The following is a 25,709-nucleotide window of genomic DNA, read 5'->3' on the forward strand; positions in this document are numbered from 1 at the left end:
CCCGCCTGCCGCGTGAACGCGCGGCCCCGGTCACGTGGGGCGCGCAGTTCCGCTTCCGCTGTGGCGCCCCCTGGTGCCTCAGCCGCGTGCTTCCCGCCTCGGCTCTCCCTCGGCCTCGCGTCCCGGCGATGGAGGCGGCGGCGGCGGAGGGCGCCGAGCCGGGCGGCGGCTGCTGGGGCGGCGGGGAGGAGCCCGTGGTCTCCTTGGCGGAGGTGCTGGCGGAGAACGAGGAGCTCGAGAAGGAAGCGCGGGCCGTGCTGGGGGGCAGCGACCACGAGCGCTGCAGCTACTCCCAGGTGGGGGCGGGGCCGGCGCCGCGGGGGGCGGGGCGGAGCAGGGCCGGGGGCGGGGCGGGGCGCCGCGGGGGCGGGGCCGCCCGGGGCCGGGACCCCCCCCGGCGGCCCCCGTAGCCTGAGCCGGTGTCGCCCCGCAGGGCGCGGTGAAGAGGCAGGCGCTGTACGCCTGCAGCACCTGCACGCCGCCCGGCGGGGAGCCGGCGGGGATCTGCCTGGCCTGCAGCTACGAGTGCCACGGCACCCACCGCCTCTTCGAGCTCTACACCAAGAGGTACGGCGGGGGCGCGGGCGCGGGCGCGTGCCCGTCCCGGCGGCGGGAAGCGCGCGCGCGTGCGCGGCGGGGGGGCGGGGGCGCCTCGCGGCGGGGCGGGCGCCGCGACTCCCTGCGCGGGCCGTGTGGGCGGAGGTCCGTGAGGAGCCCCTGTTCCCCGTGCGCCCGGCACGGCAGCCCTGCGTGAGGGACAGCGCGGGGCTCTGCGCGGGGGACGGGGGCTTAACCGCCGCCGTGGGGCTTAACCGCCCGCCGGGTCCCGCCTGGGAGCCGAGCCGCCTCAGGCCCCCTGCGAGTGCGGTGAGCCGCGCCGGGATTAGCCGCGCCGCTGCGGCCTCCCGCCCGGGCGCTCTGGCAAGCGGTGGCGCTAGCCGAGACCTGCCGGGGACACGGCGTGAGGGGGTAAAGCTGCAAGGCCCTTTGGGCGGTTCTGACTGATGCTGTTGAAATAGCTGCCACGGTATTTTTATGTCTGCAAATAAACTGCCGGGAGTTGTTATAAACACAAAAACTAATCTGTTTTCAGTTAATAAAAAACCTGAAGTGCTGTGTTTTTCTTTCCAGGAACTTTCGCTGTGACTGTGGAAACAGCAAGTTCAAAAATCTGCAGTGCAAGTTACTCCCAGTAAGTTCAGGCATAGGTTTCGTACATTCAGAATCAAAATAACAGTCTTGGGAGGCTGGTGTGTTCCTCAGCCGGTGCTGACTCATGTGATGCCTCTGCTTTTCCCAGCAAGTTAAACAAGGTGGGAGTATTACAGCAGGAGATATGACTGTTGAGGGACTGAAGGGAAATGTTGCCAGGAGAGAGAACATTTGATCCTTGTTATCCGTGAATGCAGCAGTTCTACGTCAGTGCTCAGCGTCAGTGCTCAGCGTAATGCCAGGAATGTGTTGTGGTGCCTGCACTAATACATCTCATTAGCTTTAAGCTGGCTGCAGAGCCTTTTGGGTGTGGGTGTGCAGGTGCATGAAGGACATTTAAGGTTGTCCTGCTGTCAGAGGGATGGTTCTCTCCCCTTCTTTGTGGTGGCAGTAGTGCTCTGATCTTTTTTGATAGCTTCTCACCACAGCCTACTGCTGGCATAGTTTTCTACTGTGTGAAGCTCCCTGTGCTTTTGTACTTGGCGGGCGTTTTGGACTCGTCAAGTAGTTGGTAGCCTTCTAGGAAGCAGTGATAGGAAGCAGCCTTGTCTGCAGTGCTGCTCCCAGGGTAATAAGTCCAAATGTAGAAACAGCCAGTGGTTTTGCGTATGCCCATTTTGTTCTGGCACAATGGGGGCGGATCCGGAGCTAGTCAGCCTAGGGCGACAGTCCAGTACTCCCTCCAGAGACACCTGTGACAATTTTAAGATGTTATTGTTTCTCATTTGAGTCAACACAGCAGATCATGTGGTTGTGCCTCCTCTTTCAGTTTACTGCAAAATAAACTGTATAGGTTAAGTGACCTTCAGCATGTGTCTGTTTGTCTGGCTGACTTCATGGAGGCTGGGTGACTGCATTATCCGTTCTTCCTTTGTCGGAAAAGTGGTAGAAAGCTTTTTATGGTAACATTGTAAATGGTCACAGCTGTTCCTCCAGGGGCCAGTGGTGGTCTTAGGCTGCAACTTGTGCAGTTGTGAAGCCCTGTGGCTGCAACTGTATTAGCTTTATTTTTTTAGTGGGATTACATGTGATAGAATTTAATTCAGCATGTTTTGTAATTTAGATAATCCTCTCCTGTAGAGTGAGGCTTATATGGTACGAATTTAGTGGAAGCTCAGTGGTTAAATGAAACAAAGTTGGGTTTGGATCACAGTCTGGATGTTTAAAAAAAAAATGGAGGGGAAGATGCACAGTAAATCTACAGTTGTTGCTATAATGGCAGCAGGCAGGCGTGTTTGGTGATCAAAACTCTTATATTGTTTTAGAATAGCAGTAGCTTGACAAACACCATGATTGGCATTTGTTACAAATGTGGAAAGACTTTTTTCTCTTTCCTTTTGAACTTCACTATTCTTGATATGCCCTGTGTGCTGCTCACTGTATAGAACAGGTGTCTAGATAGTATCTTTCCTTTCGGATCTTGAAGCTGATGAGTATAGTGATTGCCTTTAGGAATTTACAGTGGAACAGGAGTTGGTTTTTTCTAGGTAATAGTTCTTTTCTTTTTTCTGTGCTTCACTGCATTGTTTATTGAGACATCTTTTTCCTTTCCCCATAGGAAAAGGGGAAGGTGAATTCAGGAAATAAGTATAATGACAATTTCTATGGATTATACTGTACTTGTAAAAGACCTTATCCTGATCCTGAAGATGAGGTAAGAAACACAAAACCCAGTAGTAATCATATATAGATGGTATTTATGCAAAGTAATGTGCAAAGGGTGGTCGCTAAGATGCTTTGCAGGGAAGAGCCTGCTTTAAGAAATCTTAGGTTCCGTATTGCTTTTGGTTGTCATGTGCTGTATGAGGTAATTACTTTATCAGTTCTTTTTTAAATAGTAGGATATGTTTATGCCTTCAAGACAGATGAGGAGGACAAATCATCATTTGGACAAAATGCTACCGCAGTTCTGTCTGCTTTTCTCTCTCTAAAGTTACAGAGTTCCCTTAGGGAGTGAGTTTCTTATCATCGTCTTGAGAGACGTGGCAAGCAAACGCATTAGGAGAGACCAGAATCTGCTTCCTCCTACCTGCAACAGTGCTCTGACAAGGCTTCTGGGATGGGAAGAGTCTGTCCTGTAGCACTGGCTTTAGTTTTCCATTATGGTAGCCAGAACACTTTTTCTCTGCCTGAAGTACTAAAATCTACCAGCTGGTTTGTACACACACACTTTTGTTTGCAGTCCTGGAAGTTAGGTGTTTTAAAGAATAAGGAAGGTGCAAGTCTTTCAAATCCAAAGAAGTATTTTATAAACTCACCTCTCTGAAGTTCAGAGATAGCTAAACATTTCTAATGAAATCATTAATAATTGTTTCATAACAAAGCAGTTTGTACTGTACTGCATTGTGGACAGTTAAGTTAGGATTCTGGCGTTCCTATATAAACCTGATGAGATGATTATCAATATCTTTCTTTTGCTAAGCTGCATGTTCGTGCATTGCTGTTTACAGGAAGAAAGATACCAATAATGTAGTTACTTTTATCAGCTCTTTTGTGTGAGGATGCCTTGCTCTTCTGGCAAAACTAGTTTTGTAATAATAAATGGAAATTTCCACAGTCCTGATAATAAGACAAATTACATATGCTATTGAACTTCAGGGAAGCAAACTGACTAATGAAGCAGTAACTAATTATTAATGGCAGCTCCCTGTGGGCGAGTAAAGAGGGAAATGCAATTCACTTGAGCAGGCTTTGCAAAATACTGTAGTTTGAGGCTTGTGAAAGATTCTGGAGGTCGCTATTAATGCTAACAATATGACCGTTCATCTAGATTCCAGATGAGATGATCCAATGCATAGTTTGTGAAGACTGGTTCCATGGAAGGGTAAGGAAACTATAAGTAGCAGAATTTCCATTTGCATAGAAATAAGTTCGTTAAGTCTGTATGGTTATTCTTACTTGGGAAGGCTTGCCGTAATTCTCAAAAGATTATTACTCTTTTCATTCTATGCGAAGAAATATTGAAAGTTGAATCTTGCACTGCTGTATGCTCTAGTCCCGTCCCCCCCCCAAAAAAAATAGCAAGAGTTCTACCTTTTTGAAGGTTACTGCTACAGAATAAAACAATAACTTTAGAATTTTCCAGGTAAAGAGACAGTTATAATCAGTAAAATCAGTGAGGAAAAGATTCTTGCTCTGAGGCACATCATTATCAACCACCTGAATAGTTCTTCATTCAAAAGAATGCTTTTTGAACTGTAATTCCTTTACGTAGCAAGGAACAAACTGTGCTGTTAGTTCCTGATTATGAACTTTAGGGAAATCTTTTAAAAGCAGCTCAGCACTTCAGTGAGTGCCCTACTTAAGGTGTAAGCGTTTAGGATTCAGCCTCTTGTGCCTTGAAGGGCATGAATGAAATTCCATGTTTGAAGCTGCAGGTTCAAAGAATTAACTGAAGCCAATTTTTTTTTTTAATGCGTTCTGTAGATAAACTCTATGATTCTTTTGTGTAAATGTATGTATGAAGAATGTTATGCTGCATACTGTGAGCTTTGCAAGAATGCTTTTCAAAAGAAAGCTGCTGAGCGCTTTTAATTACCTAAATAGTTCTCACCAGTTTGTGACGGACTTTGGGACCTAATTCTTCTCAAGGTCAGTAAGTGATCAATGTGAAGACTTAACAGTCTCTTACACATAAGGAAGCAATCATAAAAAGTTATTTAAGAGTTTAAATTTGCAGTGTGCAAGAGGTATCTTCACCTGTCCTATGTTTAGGGCAGTTTAGAAGAATATCATTTAGAAAGGAGATAAAAGATAGCAGTGAGATTTCTGGGTATGTAGAAGGCATAAAGGGCTGCAGACAAATAGAGAATTATTTAATTTTTTTTCATTGGAATTTTTATCAGCTCTTTCCAGTCTTTTAAGTTATACTGATAATCATTGTAGGAAGTTAGCAGGAGTGTATGCTTGTGCTGAAAATGGGATGACAGTTGACATTTTACTTCCTCTAAACCTAGAGCAGACTCTGTTATTGCAGCGAATGCTTCACTGCTGCGTGCTTGTTTCTTTTTGATAGCATCTTGGTGCAGTTCCCCCTGAAAGTGGAGACTTCCATGAAATGGTATGCCAAGCCTGCATGAATCGCTGCCATTTCCTGTGGGCTTATGCATCGCAGTTAGCAGGTAAAGAAAATTAAGATATCTGAGCCAATATTTTGTTAGCATGTATTTCTCATGTGTGGCTGATTAACGATGTAATACTGCTGAAGTGGTTGGAGAAATGATCCTCATTATATTGGACAGTAGCTTTCAGCTGTGAAATACGTGGGGCTGCAGTAACTGTTCTGTAAAAAAAATATTAAAATGCAGTTCTTGTTCCTAAACTTAATTCTGTGGTGCTCACTCTTACTTATTTTAGCAAGGATGTGCTAGCACATAGATGGATGAAGATTTAATACTTGTCTTGAGGAACTTAATTTCTAAACTGGATCAAAGAACTGAAGAGCCTTCCTAAGGAAAGCATTGAGGCAAACAGCTGAATTTAAGAGGCTCTGAGCAGCAAAGAGTGAATGATAGAGTGACCTGAAATGAATGTGTAAAGCCTTAATTTGAGTAGAGCTGGGGCTGTGCTCAGGACATGTGTTCCCTGTGGTTGCACCAGGCCTCTGTCTGCTATGTAGTCTCTGCAGAGCAGAAGGGTAGAAAACTTGATTTCTGTGGAAGGAGCTGGTTTTACATAGTCTCCTAAATGTTGCCTATATTATCTGGTGATTGGTCTAGTGCTAGAAATTTCAGTGGTAATTTTAAGGATTCCAAGCTGGCCTACCTGCAGTTCTCTTCCTTCCAATGCAAATACAGTACAAGATGGGGTTTTTTTCTTTGTTTTTGGTTTTCCTCCTTTTAACCAGCTGTGTCACAGGGCACACATTTGAATTGATATCGAAAGAAAAACTTGTTTTAAATAAGGAGGTGGTGATTTTTTGGGGTGTGTGTCTGGAGCAAATGAAGGACTCTGACACAGAGTCAGCAAAAAAGTGCACGACAGCTACTGAGCCTGCAATATCTATCAAGGGGTGCCAAGGACAAGCATCTTAGTACAAAACTATCTCAAATTGTGATACTCTTTTCCCTCTTCTAGGGCTTAGATTTTAGGAAGCAGTATATTTTAGCATAGGAATATGAGAGATGGAGAAGGCTATGGTGAGAGAGGAAGCAGTTTCTTTGTATACCTAGGTGACTGTCTTTGGACAGCTGTAGAGTGTCCGGGCTCTGCAGTGTATGAGGCGATCTAGGTGCCTTTTGACACTGCACTGTAAAGCAGAGAGAATGTCTGTGGTAGCCTGTATGTTGTCTGGCACCGTATGTTCATTTACGTGGGTATGTATCTTCCAGTTCCTGCTTTGACCAAAGTGAACTCCCGTGAAGATGAAGGGATTGTCTTGAAGGCTGAGGAAAGTGAAGAGCAGAAAAAAGAAATAAAAAAAGAAAATGGAGCAGAACGTGAAGAAACGAAGGAGGAAAAGCAAACAGAACAGTTTAATGAACCATCCACTAGCTCTGGGTCTGCCTGTACAGAGGTAAAATGTGCTGCCTTTTCTGTCCTCTGCATTTCATAATGATGATCGGTGAAGTAAAGCCCACCTCTGTCTGTGTAGGTTCTGTGGAGGGGTAAATGCTTTCAGTCTGTTTCTGTGCTCCTGTTCAGTCGCTGACACTTCAAACACGCGGTCTCTGTGGAGCACAGTGTAGGCTGTGGAACGTGATTGTAGAAGTGGGTGACAAGGGTGTAACATCTGTTTGCAGATAGGTTAGATCCATCTCTTCCTGTCAGCCACCTGGCCTTGGTGTTGAGGTAACCTCTGAGTTTGTTCTGATGCAGGGGTATTATGCATTGTGGCTGCATTTGTAGGATAGTCCAGCTCTAATTCCTTACACATTTATGGCTATTGCAGTACACTTCTACTGAAATTTCCAGTGGGAAGTGCTAAAACCACATCAGAATCCTCCTGTGCGTGAAATGGTAATGTGAGTTGTTTGTAGAAATAAATGTGTCTGAGACAAAAGGAAAACCTTACATGGGGAAAATGACATGCTGGGCTGGATAGAGCAGAGTGTATTTGGAGTGACACGACAGAGCACTGAATACTCTCATTTTAATTCAGGTAGTTACTAAGAGTGAGGAGCCAGTCTGCAAGCTGAAAGAACTCCAAAGCAAGCAATTTTTAAAAAAAGATACTGCCACCTTTTGGCCATCGAACTGGAGAAGCAAATTATGCACCTGTGAAGACTGTTTGGTAGGTATTTTCTCTCTGTTATGATCATTGATGTGGCAGAGGCCAGGAGGTCTCAAACAATCTTTGAAGAGAAGCTTCATGGTGGATAAAATCTATGTAAATGCTCTTAACTCTGCATATAAACACCTAACCACACCCCCGCTAAAGAAACACACTGAATCCTTTGGAATTAATACAGCATGAAGGAACTTCTAAACATTTGTATTTTCTTTGCTGCTTAAATCCAATAGTGCTTTGGAAGTCCTTACCAGGAGATGTCTGAAATGCTGGATTCAAAATACATATTGTTTTTGTTGTTGCTGTTTGTGATACTAAACACAAAAAGGATTGGGGAAGAGCATCACCATCTGAGAAGTTTTATAATGCAGAAGTAAATTTTACTTTATTCTTCAGAAAATGTATTCGGAGCTTGAAGTGCAGTTCCTGACAGATGAATGTGACACTGTCTTGGCTTATGAAAATAAAGGTACCAGTGACCAAGAAACAGAGAGGAGAGATCCTTTAATGGACACCCTTAACAGCATGAACAGAGTCCAGCAAGTAGAACTCATCTGTGGTAAATGCAGCTTCATTTTTAGAATTTGCCTTAACACTTGAACTGAACGGTTTCCCATAAAAGATTAGTATCGGGTCTTGCCGTGTGATGTCAGACTTTTTTTGAAGTGACACGTAGAAGACTGCATGACAGATTGCGTGCCTCCATCAGGATTACTCTAGAGAAGTTTGTCTTCTTTTAATGTAGGTCAAGGAACTAGATGGTGCGGGAACTTTTCCCCTGTTTAACATCTTAGATTGTATTGTATTGATAGTAATTTCTTGTAACGTGAATATTTAAACATTACTTTACACTTCAGCTGTCTGGGTTATTTCTCTTACCCTGCACTGCTGTTTGCTAGTCTCCTGTTGCCTGGGGGCGCGGTGGCCTTGTGGAGCTGTGGTGCAGGGTGCTCCCTGGAAGCTCTGCTGCAGGATATGTCTACAAGGCAGCACTGGGGTATTTTATAACTGGAGCCTTGTTTCCCTCCTCTGAGTGAGGCGTTTGCACTCTGGTGGGGACAGTTGCCCAGTCCTGAGCTTCCAGGCTGGGACTTCCCACCATGACCCATGTGAGCTTTTGCAATGGGAAGTTGGGAGCAGGGGCAGGCTTTTAATCAATTGTACTAGTTCAGTCACTGAACTTCTGTACGTTTCTCTGAAGATCAACCCGAACAGATACTCGGACTGTGTAGGCTAGTCTGATAAATTATTTGTCTGCTCATGTTTACCTGGACTTGCCTTTATTATTATTTATAATCCAGTTTAAACCTAGATTTGTCTCACGTAAATGAAACAAATGGCAAGAGGAAGTAGAACAAGTTGTCTTCTTGAACCAGTGTTAAACTAAAGCTGGATATCTTCTTGTTTTGTTTTTGTTTGCTTGTTTTTCTTCTTTCCCTTGCTTTCACTTCTCCATCCAGAATACAATGATTTAAAGACAGAACTGACTGACTATCTCAGGAGATTTGCAGATGAGGGAACGGTAAGGTGCAACTTGCAGAATTCGTTTGCCAGAAAATATGTTTTAAAGTACTGTTGAGGGGTGGGTGCTGAATACTATGATGCTATGTTAGAATATTTTTTTTCCTGTCTCTTGGAGTTGCTGGCACTGCAGTAGAAATTAGAAATTCCTGATTTAATTGGAATTTAAAAGTTGTGTTTCCTTAATGACGTTGTTGAGAGGTAACAGGGACCTTACAGAAATCAGTCTATAAAGTACTGAGGCTAATTCTTAAATTTAAATGGAACTTCTGTTGCTCTAGGAGAAGTATGCTGGAAAAAAAGCTCTTAACCTTTATGGATTTTTTTAGAGTGAATTTATACCCTTAGAAGAGTAAGGACCGACTGAATACTGGCAAACAGTCTTGTCAGTTGTTTTCCTGGAGGAATTTGCATGCTGCTGTTAGTCAACACATGCATTTTGTTGGCTTATTTGCTAATTACCATTCTTAGTTATATCATAATGAGTCTGAAGTGAGCTAGTGAAAATCTTGCTTTGTCTTAATTTTTCAGATGATAAAAGCCAATGGTCAAGCCCATTAAAAATCCCATCAGGAGCTTTGCTGCATGTGCTCATCCTGCCTTTGGGGAGCTTGTTTCTCTGTATCCTCTTACAATAGGATGTGGGCATTAATTGTCTCCTTCGGGTACAACAGGAAGGCTGTTTTGCTGGCTGTATCAGGGAGGTTTCAGGATACTTGCTTGTATAAGCTTTGTGTATTTGCACGTGGGATGCGTGCAAGAAAAAAAAAAAGGATTGCTTAATTTATTAAATTCTTGTGTCACAAATTGGGTTTCACCTTGCTTCCCCTAGGTGGTTAAAAGAGAAGACATTCAGCACTTCTTTGAAGAATTTCAGTCACGGAAAAGAAGACGGACTAACAGGATGCAGTACTACTGTAGTTAGACTGAGAGGGTTTGAGTCTGAAAGGACAACTGGGAAAACAACATTCATTGGCAAACAGAAGAGGCATCTTCAGTATTTGGCTTCTCATCAAAATCCAGCTGTCCAAGAAACATCTTCATTTTGTCTCATACTTCCTTTATTTGTAGTGACTAAATTGTGCTCTTAACAGGTACATTGCATTTCTAGGGGTTTCAGTACTGATCGACTTTGCATTCCTGTGAAAGCTGGCCTCATCTCAAGGGAGAGGACGCCTTGCACAAGAACAGCGTGCCACCCTTTATTCCCTTTAGCCTTTCACCTGTTTTACTTTAGTGCCTATAGCTGTATGTTGCACCCCAGCCTGGGAGGGTCTGCCTGCCCACCCTCTCCTCTGTACAGTGCAGGGAATACCCCCTCAGTGTGCTTTGCAGGACTGGAGCGTGCTGCTTTCCTGCTTTAAAAGGCTCTGTGTCATCTCTTTGGGGTGTAGCGACTAGTGACGGCTCCCTGCACAAAGTATGTGTCTATTGACCACGCAGAGGGAGGCGCAGCTCTTTAAAGGGTAAAGCAGGCACGTGTTTTGGTTACGGCTGTTCAGTGAAATTGCCTCCCAACATCTTGGTTGCATCAGGTGCACTGAACAGCCCTGCACTTGTGCATGCTCACGCACCGCTGTGGCAGCGCTCCCTAGGCAGGTGAGAAAGGAGGAGCCATAGGTTAAGGCTGATGCAACAGAATGTTCTCTGGTTTTATAAAATTCAAAAATTTTGTTTCTGATATTGTACAGTGGTGTTTTACATGCAAAATATTGTCATACAAACTTTATCCACTCTCTAGAATATAAACAATATCTAGGAGGAGGTACTAAATGACAAATGAAGCATCAGGTGGGGGTGGCACAGGACTTCTAATGGGCTTTGATTTTAAAAACTAGCCTACTGCAAATAATTCTACTTCATAAATGTTCCTGAAAACACTGCAGCATCCTGACATTTTGCTACAGTATGAGATGTGTGATCTTTTTATGATCACTGTGATAATAATGGAACAGGAGATGTTTCACTGACTTAATCTACACTTAGCTACAATTAAATATTGACTTTTCATAAGTTTGGAGCCTAATGTAGTTTTTAGTTTTTCTTAAAGTATGTTTTGGGGTTTGTGGGTAAAGAAGTTCTAATTTTTAACTCCTGCTTTATGTAGTTGGAGGATTTACCATGGGGTATTATCCTGCTTTTGAGAAGAAAAATCAGACCTTTATCTATCATTCTCCCTGTTCGTTTTGGACCACTTTTTATTTGCAATAGCTAGTTCTAGCATAGAGGCTCAGTTCATTGGTTTGTTTCATGCGAGATGACTAGTTGCTTTTACATTTAACTCTGGGTATTGTATGTGCTTTTTTTGTAGCAGCTGTTAGGGGAGTTGTACCTATCTAACTACACTATCTAAAAATTAAATGACTGTTCAAGTTATAATGTCTTGGTTTTGGTAGTGGTTTTTGTTTTTTTTTTTCTGATGTGCTGCTGTAGTGTTTTGTTTCCATCCACAACCCAGACCCCCCCAGGGCAGAGCGGTGAAGATGACTGGGGAGCCACATGGCCAAGACACACCAGGGGGGCAGAGTCAAGCCAAGCCCCGTGTTCCTGGCCCTCTGCATCCCCCCCCCCAGATCCATGCCATTGCAGCCAGGTGTGGAACAACAGCTGGCAGGGGGCTTGTGAGTACAGCCTTGAGCAGGAGAAAAAGCAGATTTCTGCTGCGTTTAGTTGATTCACTAGAAGGGTCGGGTGTCAGGGGGAAGGTGCCCCAAGGCAGATGCTGTCCTGGGTCCCACCTCTTTGCTCACATCACCCCGAACAGAAACCCCAGGTTTCCCCAAGTATATAAAACAGCAACAGCTACCCTGGTGCATGTCAACGCTGCAGCGAGGCTCAGTCCCACCCCTTGCTGTGCTCAAGGAAACAGCAGCGGCACCTCAAGGGAGGAGTTCAGCTGCAGGAAGTTTTCTGACCCGAGTAAGTGATTTCCACGCAAGGGAGAAGGTGTAACCGCCCCGGCTCAGCAGGGCCGGTGTGCAGCGTCTGTTCTGGGCGTGCACCCGTGCTACGGCCGCAGAGCTGGGGGCACCCAACCCGCACCCCTCTCCGGCGCGGTTGCGCTGTCTTCCCAAAGAGGGCAGAGGCACCCTCTTCTATCAAGCAAGCAGAGTTAGTAGGACTGTTAGCAAAATGAACAGAAAGCCTCCAACAATAAATGTTAGATTGAAGTCTAGTTTAGGAAGGTGCTCCTAAAACTGCTTTTCCTGGATGTGGGAAAGTATCAGTAATTAACATTACGACCATACAGGTGCTCTCTCCCCACACCCACCCCACCGGACAGCAGGACAGAACCCACAGCCTTTTGCTGTTGTACATCAAAGTGAAACTAAAGATCTGCTGCTGGATGACACACTTCTGAACTCTGATTAATCTCTCTGAAGTAGCGAAGCAGTTGTTTTTACGAGAGATGTAATGAATATTCAGTTGATGCAGGATAACTGTAGCTCAGGGAGAGAATGGCGGGCGCTTAATGAGAGTCTTTGTCTAGCTGCTCTGCTGAGAAAATAAAACACTTCCTAGATCAAGGGCTAAGTCCTGCAGCCTTGACTAGGAGTAATCCTATTGCCTTTAACAGTGAGTACGCTCAGGCAATTAGTTCAGTGAGCTCTGGCTAGAGCTTATTTTCACCTTTCTGATAAAATTAGTGGTGGTTGTCCAAGCAGCTTGACTTCCTCTTCTTACACTGGTTTGTATCATACCCTTGATGTTCAAAGCATTATTGTACACTTTTTTTCCCCAGAAGGAACAGCAAACCTTGCCCGTTTTAAGAGCCAGGACTGTTGTAGCACACCTTATGGCCTGTATTGAACTCCTCCTCTCCCCCCGCGCATCAGTCACAGCAAGTTTGGAATAATGACAGCACGGCCAGTTCAGCCAGTAGGTCGGCGGGCAGCCCCGCAGCAGCTGGCTGGTAACAGTCAGCTGGAAGAAGTCTCACAAGCCCATTCTATACAAGCCATTTATTTGAAATGCCAACTATACGTAGGATAAAGTCAGTGTTACATGCTTCTCAGCAACAGTAGAAAAATAGAACCAGTGAAAACCTTTTTACAACTGTAATGGTACTCAAAAGAGAAATGTATTGTTTTACAATGCATCACACAAGACTAGAATTCAAGTTTGGAGGTACCTAAATAAAAATACTATTCTTTTTAAAAAACACTATGTACAATTGAAGCGTAAACAAGTTTTACAAAGTACTGGTTATGCAGGTTGTAGAAAAAACACTTGCATAGGACACGAAGTCAGTTTTAAGAAAGTTTTCTGAGCCTTTAGCATTGAAGGCACTTGACTTTATACCAGTAACAACACAAGGACATGAAACAAAACCGTAATGTTGCCAAAGGCAGGGCTACCTTCTGGCAGTACAGATAATTACAGAAACCCCAAATACGGTTTCACAATTTTATCTCAGCTGTTCCTTGTGGTTGGCAGGGCTCAGCACCACCTCTGCCACAGAAGCATATAATTATTAGATAAAAGAACAGTGCCTCAAACAGCATGAGTATTCTTTAAAACAAACAAACAAAAATAAAAACCGACCCCCCCCCAATCCAAACCCCCCAAAACCCCCACCAAACCCCAACCAAAGAAACCCATAAGACAAACATTTGGGACGTTCCAGGACCAAAACCCAAGGCTTACAAGTACAGGCGGCCACAGCCTTAACTTTCAGAAACAAAACTCCTCAAGAACAGGAAAAATACAACAAGAAACTGCCAATCAACACAGCAGTTATTAATACACAACTACAGTAACTCCGTGGAACAACAAAACATTTCAAATGAAGAATCTGTTTCAGGAATTAAGTTATTCATTCATATATTAAGGAAAAGAGGGCGGCGTCAGGGAAAGGGGAATAAGTTTTTGCATGTTGCCCACCAAATGAAAGTCTTGAGCTCTAACAGAAGGAGCATGAATCTTCCTCATTCAAAACAACTTAATGTTCACACCTCTATCCTCAAGAAAAATACAGTCAGTAATGTTATCTCCATCAAATTCACAGGAGGAAAAGATGTTAATTTCCAGCCTAATCAGAAAGTGCTTCATGTAAACAAGGAGCTTCTGCACCAAAGTTTCAGTAGACAGAGAACAAGAAGTGGCAGGTAGCACAGGTACATGTGTTCTGTGAGTGAGATGCAGTATGAACACTAGTTCTGAATAATGCTTCCATGAAGAATAAAGATGGTCTCCCTCCCCTCCCTCTGCACAGCCAACTAAGTAGGAAATCCTACGCTGGAGTACAAAAATACAGTTCCAGTAACTTGACCAATCCTTCTTTTCCACTTCAAATCGGCTGCCATTAGCCGCTTTCTTCTTCCCAACTCAAAATATACAAGTGAAAACACAGATTGTCTATACAGCCTGATTGTCTTTGTGGCCTCTGAAGGACTTTTATTTTGCACCTACTTTTAAACACTCTATTCTCTTTTTAATACTGCTCAGTTTCTGAGTCTTCAGAAGCAGTTTTGTATTCTGAAATGCAGACGCGTTCCCCAGAGGCATTCCTCACCAGCTTATTCCAAAACCAAAGCATTTCGCTATTTCCCTCAAGCCGCAACCTCAACACTTCTGTCTTCATCAGGCACGTCCCCACAAGTTTCAAGCTTAAAAGTTACAGCTGTAGATTTCAGCCCCGTCTCTGTTCCGGCACACAGTGCCACATCAAACTACGGTAACTAAAATAGTTTTCTCAAAGTAACGTCTATCGATTTTCAGTAAAAATAAATTATTCAGAATAGCAAGTCTTCTGAGGACAGCTAGGACTTTTTAGTAATTAAGCTACCAACATACATATGATGCAAGGGCAGGCAGTTTCAGGGGTTTTGTGTGTGATGAAAGTTAATGCTGGTGGAGCACGAGACCCCAGTAACCGGTTGGAGCTATGCCGCCTGACAGCACCCTGCCCAAACCTCCAGCAGAATCCCAGGGAGCCTCGGCCCCTAACCCACAGCAGCACCGCCCCCACCCCAGCACCTTCTTGCCTTTACCACCGTTCTACACTGCAGTCCCACGGAAATACTACAGATCGGTGACGAGGCCATGACCACCAAGCATCTTCACTGTGGTCAAAAAAACCCCCAACACAATACACCAACCAGATTGAAAAGGCTGACAGAGGGGAAAAAACCCCAACAAAACCATCTCCCCCCCCCAAGACACATCACTGGCACACTTCGGCTAAGATTCTCCTCCAATCCTCCACGCCTTCCACGGCTGCACCTCAAAAGGAGTGCCTGCAGAGCTTACACAGGCTCCGGAGGCCTATAGACGTGGATGAAGGTGACATTAGGATTTATTGGTTCAAACACCCATATCTTCATTTATCGAGAAACTATTTGGTAATTTGGAAAGGCAGTATTCCATATTTATCAATAACATTGTGGTGGTGTTACCAGGCCTTGCATACTTTAATGAAACAGGTTAGGTAAGAATCTGCCATTACCTAAAAACTAAAAGTAAAGCTGCAAAATTTCTGTTCAAAGAGTGTTAAGCATTTTGAACTGCAGGAAACGACTCCACATAACCTCCAAGCAGTCCTTAGGTCACACTTGGGATTAAAGTTTTCTACTGCAGGGAAATCCTTCATTCTAGAAACTGCATTTGAAAAATAAAACCAAAACAGGCCTTTATCACTACACTGCCGTGGCATCAGATCCCTACCCTAAACGCAATGAATCTGTAGTAAAAGCTGCATGGCAAGTATTAAGGATGCACTTAATTACAACCATTAACACCCAGTGCATTGCTTAACCGCAACCCAGTGGTAGGGAGCCAGCCCAGATCACTATCATCCCTTCTCCACATCACACTAATAGAGGAACCTTATTTCCGTGTTTTAAAAAAGCACTCGGGAAAGGGAAGTGTAATTCAAGAGTGCTAAAGCTTCGCACATTCCATGATGCTAGAGCAGTTACTCCTTACTTTGATTTTGTTCACAGAACAGCTGCAATTACGAAGTCACCAACACTTCAGATCAGGTAAGAAACACCGAACAACGTCACTAAGAGTGAAGCCCTTTTTTAATGGCAGGCAGGAGAAAGCAAGGCAATGAGCAGTCACCTTGGCATCTCCGTCGGAGAGGGAACCCTCTCAAGTGGAGGGTTACCATTCAGGCAACAGCAAAAATACCATGCCTCGTCTTCCTGACACTCCAGGATTTAGCATGAATCCTCAGCTCTGGTCTTCACTTACCCCCACATGTGGGTAGCTGGAAGAACAAGTTATTACTATTATTTTTACAGTATTTCTAGATTGATTTCTGTATGGGCAAGTGAAGAATGCTAGTCTGTCTAATAAGTGCTTCTGTGTGATCATGGGAGTTCTCCATGGTCACAGCTGAACAGAGATCAGACTGTCAGATCCCAGTCAATTTCACTGGGATCTGGACTCCTGAATATCCCCCTGGACACTTAAAAACCCAAATACAATTCTTGAAGTGGGCTTGCTACATAAGGGGAAGACCAGCTGCCAGAACTTTTCAAACAAAACGTTAGACTGGATTCTTGCCATAGTTGTAAAAATCAGGAAGATTTTAGATCTAAACAAACTAACAAAAAAGTCTAACTAAAAATGTAGTATTTTGATGTGCTGTTCTTTGGAATTCCTATAATTAAAAAATAAACGTATTGTTACTATCTCATAAGAAAATACATTTCATAATGTGCAACCCAATGCACATAGGGAATTGGTAGGTGAAAGGGAAAATGCAAAAGTATGAAAATACACTCCTTTAAATGTGACAATAAAGTTTAACATATTAGTACAAAACTAATACACTAAAATAGATGTACAGGTGCAAAAGGCTACTAGGTTGTAGAAAAAAGGTACCAGCTTGTTTTTTTTAAAAGGCTTAATTAAATTTGCTCCAAAAAAAATTCCCACAAATTAAAACCAGAAGCAGCATTACAAACAGATAACATGCTGTCTCTAATGAAGCAATGTATGTACAAAAGAAGTGAGTGAAGATGAATTAATCTGCTGGCACGAATGAATTTGTCTGACAGAAGTCAGGCCAAAAGCTGCAAAGAATGGGATGTTTACGACTCTTAGGCACAGAGAAATAGTGGAGGTTGCTTTCATAGGGCAGATTTTTTATACAGGAAGTCTGGTTTGTTCGGAGACCTCCTTCCTCTGCTTACTGCATCTTCCCTTTCCAAATCTGCATTTCTCTGTGCTCCATGTTCCAAAGGCTCATCATCCAGCAGTCTCCTACTGGGTCTCTCTTCTTGCGTTTCAGAGGTGTATGCAGAGAGCGAAGGTCTGTTGGAGGTCAGCCCATAGGTTAAATCTGTTTCCATTTTTGTTCTTCCCCTGATGTGAACGGGGCCATTCCCAGCATTTTCCTGGGCAGCCAACGCCAAGTCCAGTCGCTGGGGAGGTTGTTCTAAGACATCGAGGTGTATTGGCTCATTCTTTTGTCTATGTTGATGCCCATCCTGGGAAAGCAGGTATTCCCTCCTAGAATCCTCTTGCTTTTTAGGAGATATCTGGGAGGGCAGATAGGCTGACTTTAAGCCACTTGGTGATGCCTTGTGGCTATACAGATCTGGGCCAAAATATATGCCTTGCGAAGGCGAAGGACTGTGCCTGGTGGGTGCTGGAGTGGAGGGTCTGCATGCAGCATTAGAGAAGTCATAGAAGTCGGGATATTCCTGCTGATTTTCTCGAGCATCTATTTTTTGCTCTATTGCATGTTTCTTTCGAGAAGTGGGCATGTGTCTGTTCTGAATACATGAAATGTGCTGGGGTGGGCCGGGCCCTACCTCTGTAACCGTCTGGCTTAATTCTGTGTCGACAGTGAGCTCTGGCAATCTTCTGTCTTTTAAAGACATTGCGGACACACCCATTGCGATATCTGGCATCAGTTCATTTAGCAAGGGCTGAGTACACTGCAAGAGAAAATAAGTTGTTCCATGGAAAGAAAGCAAAAGCTAAACACAAATCGTATTTAGGATAGTTTCTGTAATTCAAACCGACATTCTCCTAATCTACTTTGCCTAGACCAACTTCAACCTGCAAGTTTCCTACGCTGTTTAAAGAACACATGCATCCTCCAACCTTCACCTTCCTGCTAGCTTAATACTATTTCTTTCCTTCACGAAGCTGTTGTCCACAATAACAGCTCCTTCTTAAACACATCTTGTCTTGAACACGCAGTAAATGGCAATGTACTGTTAAACCCTCAAAAGGTAAGCCAGCTTTAAGCCACCTGCAAGTATCAAACTAAATAAGGTACTCTGTGCAGAACCTAACAAATGGTTTGTTACAGCACAGAGTTCCAGAGCAGGGAAGCCACAAAACATGTACTTCATCACTATAGACGCAACCCTTCTCCTTGCATTTCGTATTTTTAAATAAGTTAACCGCAGGCACGTGTGTGTGTATGCATGACAGCCTCAGGGCTTGTGGGGGGAGCATCAGTTACAGCGCTGACTAGATCCTCAGAGCGCACGGAAGCTGCTGCATGGCATTCTCGCCTACACCTATAAGCAGTCCTGCAATAAGACAGGCACATTTCAGTCTTCCAGACAGAAGAGTTAAAATTTCTACTTGTACTTATTTCTAATGAAAGCAATTTTAGTAATCATTCGGTACTAGTAGCTCACAAATTGAAGAATACAGAAGAAAAATATCATCCATATAAAGTCTAAGCTTCTCCTTGATTTTTTTTTTTTTTTTTTACAGAAACATTCTAGCAGAAACATTTCTAATGTGAAGAAGATCACTATATGGTTTCCTTAGTGAAGTCAGTATTGATCCAGAGAGACAGACACGCTACGAACTCCACTCTAGAATAAGCAAGGGCAAATAATTCCGATTTATATCTTTTAACCTAATCTTTTAAAACTTTAGGTTTAATTTTAGGTTAGAAGTTAAATCTTTTAACCCAAAATATAAAAAGGAGTACAACATGTTTAGGACGACTGCTAAAGAAAAAGAATATCCATGTTTTCCATTCAGAATTCCAGATCAAATCTGCATCCAAAGAGCAGGTTTTCACTAGGACAACTGTGTACTGAAACAGTTTTTTCACTGCAGAAATAAAATAACAAAATCTTTGTTTAGCATTTCATGTACTTCACAAAGCTATGTCTTTATCCAGTATATTATAAGTTCATTGTTTTTATTGCATCATATTGTAGTTCAGCAACTATGATGACTGCCTAAGTGCTGTAATGAGCCTCTTTGTATTTACAATTTCTGCCTGCCTAAGGCCTTCACATTCTCCATAGGCTCCCTTTTGTGATGAAAATTTACTAAATTGATTACTGCTTATGAAAAAGCCATTGTCTTTAATTAGGGATTGCTTAACTTGGACAGTGAGCTTAGGGAGCTCAAGGACAACCTTAATGAGCAGGTGGCGTTTGTCTTGAGCTCCTGAACAAGCAAGACATGAGCAGGAACATCCAGACAATAAATGCTGTGTGCAGCTATGTCATGACAGTAATTCCACCATGCTCGGGCGTCTGGCCAACATCCCTGACACGTGTGAATCTTATGAATAATGAGATAGTGCACACCTGCACCTCGCCTAAACTTAAAAAAGTTTGCATACACTAGGTGTGTAAACTATGTTTGTTTTTCACTGAGTATAAAGGCGGGCAAGCTCCGGGACTGGGCCAGAAGCCTCACCTATGGGTGGATGCATTGTGTAGGAATTTTCCCAGTTACTGAGAGTCTCCTAGCGCTGGCTGCAATGGGGATTCCCAGTCAAAGTGTGGGCCCTGGATGATGTTAAGGTGGTAGCTGGTGATGTATCCTTTCCTTAGTCTCTGTAACGCTTTGCAGTAATGATCAGATGCTTCACTTCTATTGCTCTTTTATCATATTGTGCATAATAACTACTAGTTTCCTTTTATCATATTGCATACTATTTTTCCTTTATAGTGTAATGTAATAAACTGCATTTATTCTTATATTTGATTTGGAATTCATTTTTGCTTGGTATCCAGTCAATCAGCAAAGCACCTTTATATACATCTGTTTACATCAGGACTGCTTACCTGTGAATATCCAAGCTATCATCGCTATTTCTACCCATGAATTATAGCATGCAGTCCACACAACTTATGCTTTGTTTTAATGTAGAACAGCCTACATGATTTCAGAAGATTCATTAGTCCCACGTGCCCCTCCAAAATGCTCCTGCCTCTGCAACATTCATTCTCCCAGGGCTTAGGAATGCAGAATGCTGACAGCCAGTTTGGTAGTTAATTCTTCTCCTAACCAACAACGATGCTCTTTTATTTGACAAAGCCAAGTTACTTCGTTGGAATCAAGTAGATTCTCTCTAGCTCCTCTCTATAAGCCACTCTGAGTGGCCAGAGATAGGGAGGAGAAGTCATAATACTTACTACTTGCTTCTCAGCTGCCATCACTGCCGCTGCTACAGCCACCGTTTGTCTCCCCAGACCCGTAGTATTAGTGCAATCAGGAGGTGCTGCTTTAACACTGGGCAAGTAGACAGGCGGTGCAGCTTTGGGAGCGGTTCGGGAGTGGAACAGTGAGTGATTACACGGGTAAGAAAAGGAACGGGAGGGATGTTGACTTGGCACCCTTTGTTTCCAGCCCACTTTGAATTGGTTATGAATAGGAGTTGCTGGTGGGTGGTATGGAGGTGGAGGAGGGGGCAATGGTGGATGAAAGGCCACAAAAGAGTCTAGTTCTGTAAACATGGTTTCTGCAGTGGGAGTGCTGTTAATGCGACATCGTCCAGACTGTCTCATTGTCAGGAGTGGGCTTTCGTCCCCAAATCGCTCATCAGGAAAGAATTTGTGAGGATTCTGCAAAGGAAAAAAACCTCAGCATATAACAAAATGAAGTACGAAGTCATCTAGAAAAATCTCCTAAACTAACACACAATGGAACTAGAAATCTGACTGTCCTGTAACAGGCTAGCTGGGCCATCTAAAGCCTCACCACCACTTGTGGTGGTTACAGCTGTCACTGAATAAAGATTTTTTAAAATATATTTTTTTAAAACAAGAAAAGAAGCATCAGATTCTGTGTGTCTAAGTTTACCAACAAATGCATTTGCTTTAACAGCGTACAAACAGAAATGGGATTTCCAGATTCCCAGTCCTGATATGTACTATGCAGATCTACTGTATAAGTTAGGACCCTTTCTCCTCTGATTCAAGAATAAATCATAATCTAAATTTCTAGTTATGGTTTGACTATTCTCATCAACTGCCCCTTTGGAGGTGGTTTTTTTTGCCTCCAAAATCTGTGGCAGTAGTAGCACCCTGAATGGAGACAGCTCTTGAGAAAAATATTTATACACTGCCCTTACACATTTATTAAAATCACATAAATTAAACACAACAGTCTCACTGTGATTTGCACCTGGACAGTTCTGAAGTTATGCAGGCATGTCAAAGCATTTTTGTGCCTGCATGTGCACATACAAAGTGGTTCTCTTACTGCAGTTACACATTCAAGTCAATTCAGAAGCAGAACAGTATCAAAGCATCTATGGTCTTACAGAGCAATTTTTCATACCTGCAAAAGTTCAGCAGCAGCATCAGAAAGTCCGAATTCCCGCAGCACACGAATCTGAATCTCATAACTGACTGTGGCACCTTCTCCACAATTAAGAGCATATGCTCTCTGCACCTGCTCTGTATGACGCAGCTCCTGCAGCCGTTTGATCATCTCTTTTACAACAAGGAGATTAGGAACTAGAGGGATAACAGAATGGAATGGGGATAACAGATTACTTTTGGAAAGGTGAGACAGTAAATTTGATTGCAATAGTTAGATTTCATTCTGAAAGAAAAAAAAATCTATCATCAGGCTGAATTTTTTTTTTTTTAAATTTTTTTTTTTTAAGAAGCATTCTGCCAAGAACAGTTCAACTTACACATATTCCTTGGAGCATCATTAAGCCACATGGGATAACATATCATACAAATGGTAAACGCATATATCATTCTTCCAGCTTCTGCTAGAATAAGCTGCAAATACAGCCTTCTTTGTAAACCCTTCATGATGCAGGAATGTAATGATATGAGGTAGGGACAGGATATCTTAAATAAAACAGAATGTTCCCTTATGAATTCTGTGTGCCAAGAATTCATTGATTTTTTTGGCATACTTCTTGTGGAATTCTATAATCACAAGACCATAATACCAGTATACAAATACAGAAAGAGCATTCTAAAAAAAAAAAAAAAATTACACAAACTTTAAGCCAACATAAACCTGTTAAAATTACGTTGTTTTATGCTGCCATATTGAAATATTTTTTTAAAAAAAAGCTTTCCAAAAGGAAATAATGTATAATTTGGGTTATTCATCCTGTTGCAAAACTTTCTCATGTCACTTCTTGCTGCTATTCGATGATGAATGATATTTCTTTGTGGTCTTTCTGTCCTCAGGAAAATGCACGTATCATGAGAGAAGACAAATCCAGATCTCTGAATACCTGAGTCCTGGCATCTGATCCTTTACCAGCTTTACAAGTGTTACATATTACCATGACCACATGTCCGTAATGAAAGCTCATAGAAGTTAAATGGATCAGACAGCAAGAACAATGTGAAAATACATTCATTACAGGGAAGGAGAAAACCCAACACCATGCAACTACAACCGGTCCCAATTTCACAAAGTTTACATTGGTACATGAAGAATAATTTTAAGTAGTGCAAAATATCCCCCCTACAAACTGAGTTCTTTTACTGGGGGGGGAACAACCCTATCCAGAGTTCAAGGCTTGGAAATAAGTCCTCCACACTACCCTCCACACACCTCAGTTGTTTGAAAAATCCTGATTTAGCAGTCAGACATTTAGTTACAACCAGCATTTTGCTAACACTGAAAAAAAGAAGTTTGAAGCAGTCTCCAAAAAAAAGATCTAAGTTTTTTAATGAAAAAGTGTTGTCTTCTCAAACACAGGTTTTTTTCTGTTTTTTTACTATCACTCATGTGAGACACATGGAAGAGAGATTACATATATAAAAACAATAAAATTCTCTCAAGTCAGTTGCATGATTTCTTATTCAAACCAAAACCAGAAGATGCTTAAAAAACCCAATTACCCACAGAACCTAGCCTCAAAGTAGAGCAGACTTCAGCAGAGGCTGAACTCAGCTTACAATAGTGTTGCAAGAGCAGCACAAAGACATGCTGCCAACAGCATTTACGCAAATTTAGTCCACAGGCAGCGAACAGATGCAGAACACCTAAGCTGTAAGCACCCCTGTTCTAAGAGCCTAACCTAAGGGGCGCAGGGGCAGTGTCGCCTAGCTCTCCCTCCAGCAGTTCCTGGGCTCCACCTATGCTTTGGGATGGATTCCCATATAAGTTAAGGCTTGGTACATGGCTGAATCTCCTCAGATTAATTGGGCTCCATCTACCCTTCCTAGCACAAGGCACTGGCAAAATAATCAATTCCTTTGCTTCATTACAGAACTCAGTAAAGCAGGAGGTTATCAGGACCTCCTTGACCTGACCCAGTATGGCAATTTAAAAGGGCTGAACACAGCGCTCCATCCAAGACCGATTACTTCACAAGGCTTGTGGCACAGTTTTTTTTTATTTTAGCATGATGGTTGCTCTTTATGGAATTGTGTTATGTTGACTTTCAGCCTTTTCTCCACAGAGCTTCCCTCAGCCACAGCTGTGTATGCACAGAGCTGGCTACGCTTCCATCCGCACAATGTTTCCGACTTTCTTCACTGTATTTAAATTTAATCTTGGTCATTTAGCTATCTAATCCTGGCCTCCAAAACATCCACTGGCTCTCCCAACTTGTCATCAGCTGCAAGTTTTGCCAGTGTATTATCTCTGCAAGCCAAGTATTAATCGGACAGGGAAAAGGAGCAGGGAGGAAGAGCTCGATGCTTTCGGAATCCCACCAGATACATTCTTCCAGTTTGACACCAAAAGATCAAACACATAAGTGACAAAATATATTACAGTAGTTTTTTATTTCCCTGGCTTGCCTATAGCAAATGTCACACCAAGTATCCTGTAGTCAAGAGAGACTGTATCTACTTCCACCTATAAAAACTTACTCTGACACACAAGGAATGAAGTTGGTTTGAATTCAAAGCTAAAGCGCATTTGGTGAACTGAAAATATCTGTTTTGAGTGACTACTTCCAGTATTTTTCTGGCAAACTGAGTTGAGCTGACTGCCCTACAAGTTATATTCCCCTACTTTTTGTTTTTAAAAGAAATCAGTGTTTTGCTATTTTCCAGCCTTTCAGATCTTACCCATCTTGGGTGACTGGTTGTAGAAAACTGAGAACTGCTCTGAGAACGGAGCACCAGACTCCGGCAAGCGTTCTACAGTAAGTTTACCCAGTGCAAGGTTTTTCAAATTGCTGATCTGAAGCAGGTTAAAATACTACCCCCTCCAGTAGTTTGTTTTCTAACTGCTTACTATGCCATCCAAATAGAACGTCTTCAGAGTAGACAAAAGCAAAAGGGACTACTGTTGGGTGGGAAGAAACCCAAACAGTGCAGTTCTATTCCCTGAGGAAATCATAACACTCAGTAATTCACATTCACTCTCCCTGACCCCAAACCCCCATGCATCCACACAGGAGCGACTGGCATCGCAAGCCATCTGGGAGCCTTACCTGGGATCTCATTGGCTATAACTGAAGGAGGACTGGACTGGTTAGTGCTAACTTGCTGGTGGGTAATCATATGACAGCACTGCGGCACCGCGTTGTTTACCATGTAAAGGGTGTCGGGCACATTGGACATTCGGACCATCCGCAAACGAACGAGATCAGTTTGTTCCACCATCATCTCATCCAGTACCGACTGCAACGACAGCCATTAGAGCCCTCATGAAGGCACAGCACGCACACCCACCGGGACCTGCTGCAAACAGTCCCGAGGCCACAAGTCTAGCAATGTCTAAGCCGTAAGTAACTTTGCAGATACTGTTTGGGACCTGGAATTTTCCTCCACATTTTCTATTCCATTTTCCAGTCATGATCAGAGTTGAGTTTCAGAGCTAAGAGCAGACAGGTGAATAAAGTTTGGGAAGGTTGCTTTGTTTATTTTGTACCTGTCAGATTAGGAGTAACCTTCTCAAGGCTAGACCCTCTGGACTCCGTCTCACACAATTACTGCCTATAGGTCTCAACTCTCCACGCCACTGAGGAGGCACTAGTCTGAAAATGAAGTGGTTTTCCCTCAGACATCTTAATGAATAGAAAGGGATTTATGTATACCCTTTAAAGATTTTCATTGAATGTTAAATGGATTTATATCAAAAAAAGGGAGGCTAAAATGTAAAAAAGAGTAAAAAAAAAAATTAGAAATCATTCTTCCATAATTTTTGCATTTCACAATAATTAAACTGTGAATAGGAGTATAGTTACCAGATAGTAAGTATGACAGTCCTTCCTCTAAGGTTAAACAGCTAATGATGTTTTCAAAAACATTAACAGCATAACATGAAACTAACAGAAATGATTCCTGACAGAGGGGAAAAAAATATAGAATGCACTTTTTGATTTAGGGTAACTACTAAAGCACTTCCATACTATATACCTGAAAACTAAGACAGTCAAACCTTTTATTACATGTTCTTTAACGTATTTTTGTTAGTTTTAACTATCCAAGATACAAAGATAAAATTTTAACTGGCTAGCCTTCCTTTGCTACTTGAGTGCCACCTGGTGTTCCCTAACCTTTGTGCCCAAAAATTCGAAGTAGTTTTGTTTCTCCACTCCCCTCAAAGAGGACGTCAACCACAACTCACACCCTTAGAAAAT

At 42.9% G+C, this 25,709-nt stretch overlaps 2 protein-coding genes across 7 annotated transcripts in view; one reads left to right on the top strand and one right to left on the bottom strand.

Moving 5' to 3' along the window:
* Positions 1 to 113: 113 nt before the first annotated feature.
* UBR7 (ubiquitin protein ligase E3 component n-recognin 7) lies at positions 114 to 11,341 on the top strand. Of its 2 annotated transcripts, XM_055798147.1 has the most exons (11): positions 114 to 296; positions 434 to 567; positions 1,132 to 1,192; positions 2,771 to 2,866; positions 3,983 to 4,036; positions 5,228 to 5,333; positions 6,543 to 6,727; positions 7,313 to 7,444; positions 7,838 to 8,000; positions 8,902 to 8,963; positions 9,795 to 11,341. In XM_055798147.1, the coding sequence occupies exons 1-11, from the start codon at positions 129 to 131 to the stop codon at positions 9,885 to 9,887; spliced, it is 1,254 nt and encodes a 417-aa protein (XP_055654122.1). In that variant the 5' UTR covers positions 114 to 128; the 3' UTR covers positions 9,888 to 11,341. The 2 variants fall into 2 exon arrangements, with proteins under 2 accessions (XP_055654122.1, XP_055654128.1); XM_055798153.1 differs by lacking the exon at positions 8,902 to 8,963.
* A 1,568-nt stretch (positions 11,342 to 12,909) lies between these two features.
* The window catches only part of BTBD7 (BTB domain containing 7), a 55,016-nt gene continuing 42,216 nt past the window's right edge, over positions 12,910 to 25,709 (bottom strand). For all 5 annotated transcript variants that reach the window (XM_055803905.1, XM_055803874.1, XM_055803883.1 and 2 more), the window contains 4 exons: positions 24,558 to 24,747; positions 21,470 to 21,648; positions 20,323 to 20,751; positions 12,910 to 17,856 (listed from right to left, as the gene is read on the bottom strand). In XM_055803905.1, the coding sequence (XP_055659880.1) occupies positions 17,044 to 17,856; positions 20,323 to 20,751; positions 21,470 to 21,648; positions 24,558 to 24,747 (1,611 nt within the window). In that variant the 3' untranslated portion in view covers positions 12,910 to 17,043. The remainder of the gene's footprint in view (positions 17,857 to 20,322; positions 20,752 to 21,469; positions 21,649 to 24,557; positions 24,748 to 25,709) is intronic.

The sequence above is a fragment of the Falco peregrinus genome, chromosome 1 (genome assembly GCF_023634155.1).
Source record: "Falco peregrinus isolate bFalPer1 chromosome 1, bFalPer1.pri, whole genome shotgun sequence".
Lineage (NCBI taxonomy): Eukaryota > Metazoa > Chordata > Aves > Falconiformes > Falconidae > Falco > Falco peregrinus.

Coding starts and splice junctions, on each gene's coding strand:
- UBR7 (XM_055798147.1), top strand. CDS start 129: ATGGAGGCGGCGGCGGCGGAGGGCGCCGAGCCGGGCGGCGGCTGCTGG. Junction 1,193..2,770: donor TGCAGTGCAAGTTACTCCCA/GTAAGTTCAGGC, acceptor CTTTCCCCATAG/GAAAAGGGGAAGGTGAATTC. Junction 7,445..7,837: donor GCACCTGTGAAGACTGTTTG/GTAGGTATTTTC, acceptor TTTATTCTTCAG/AAAATGTATTCGGAGCTTGA.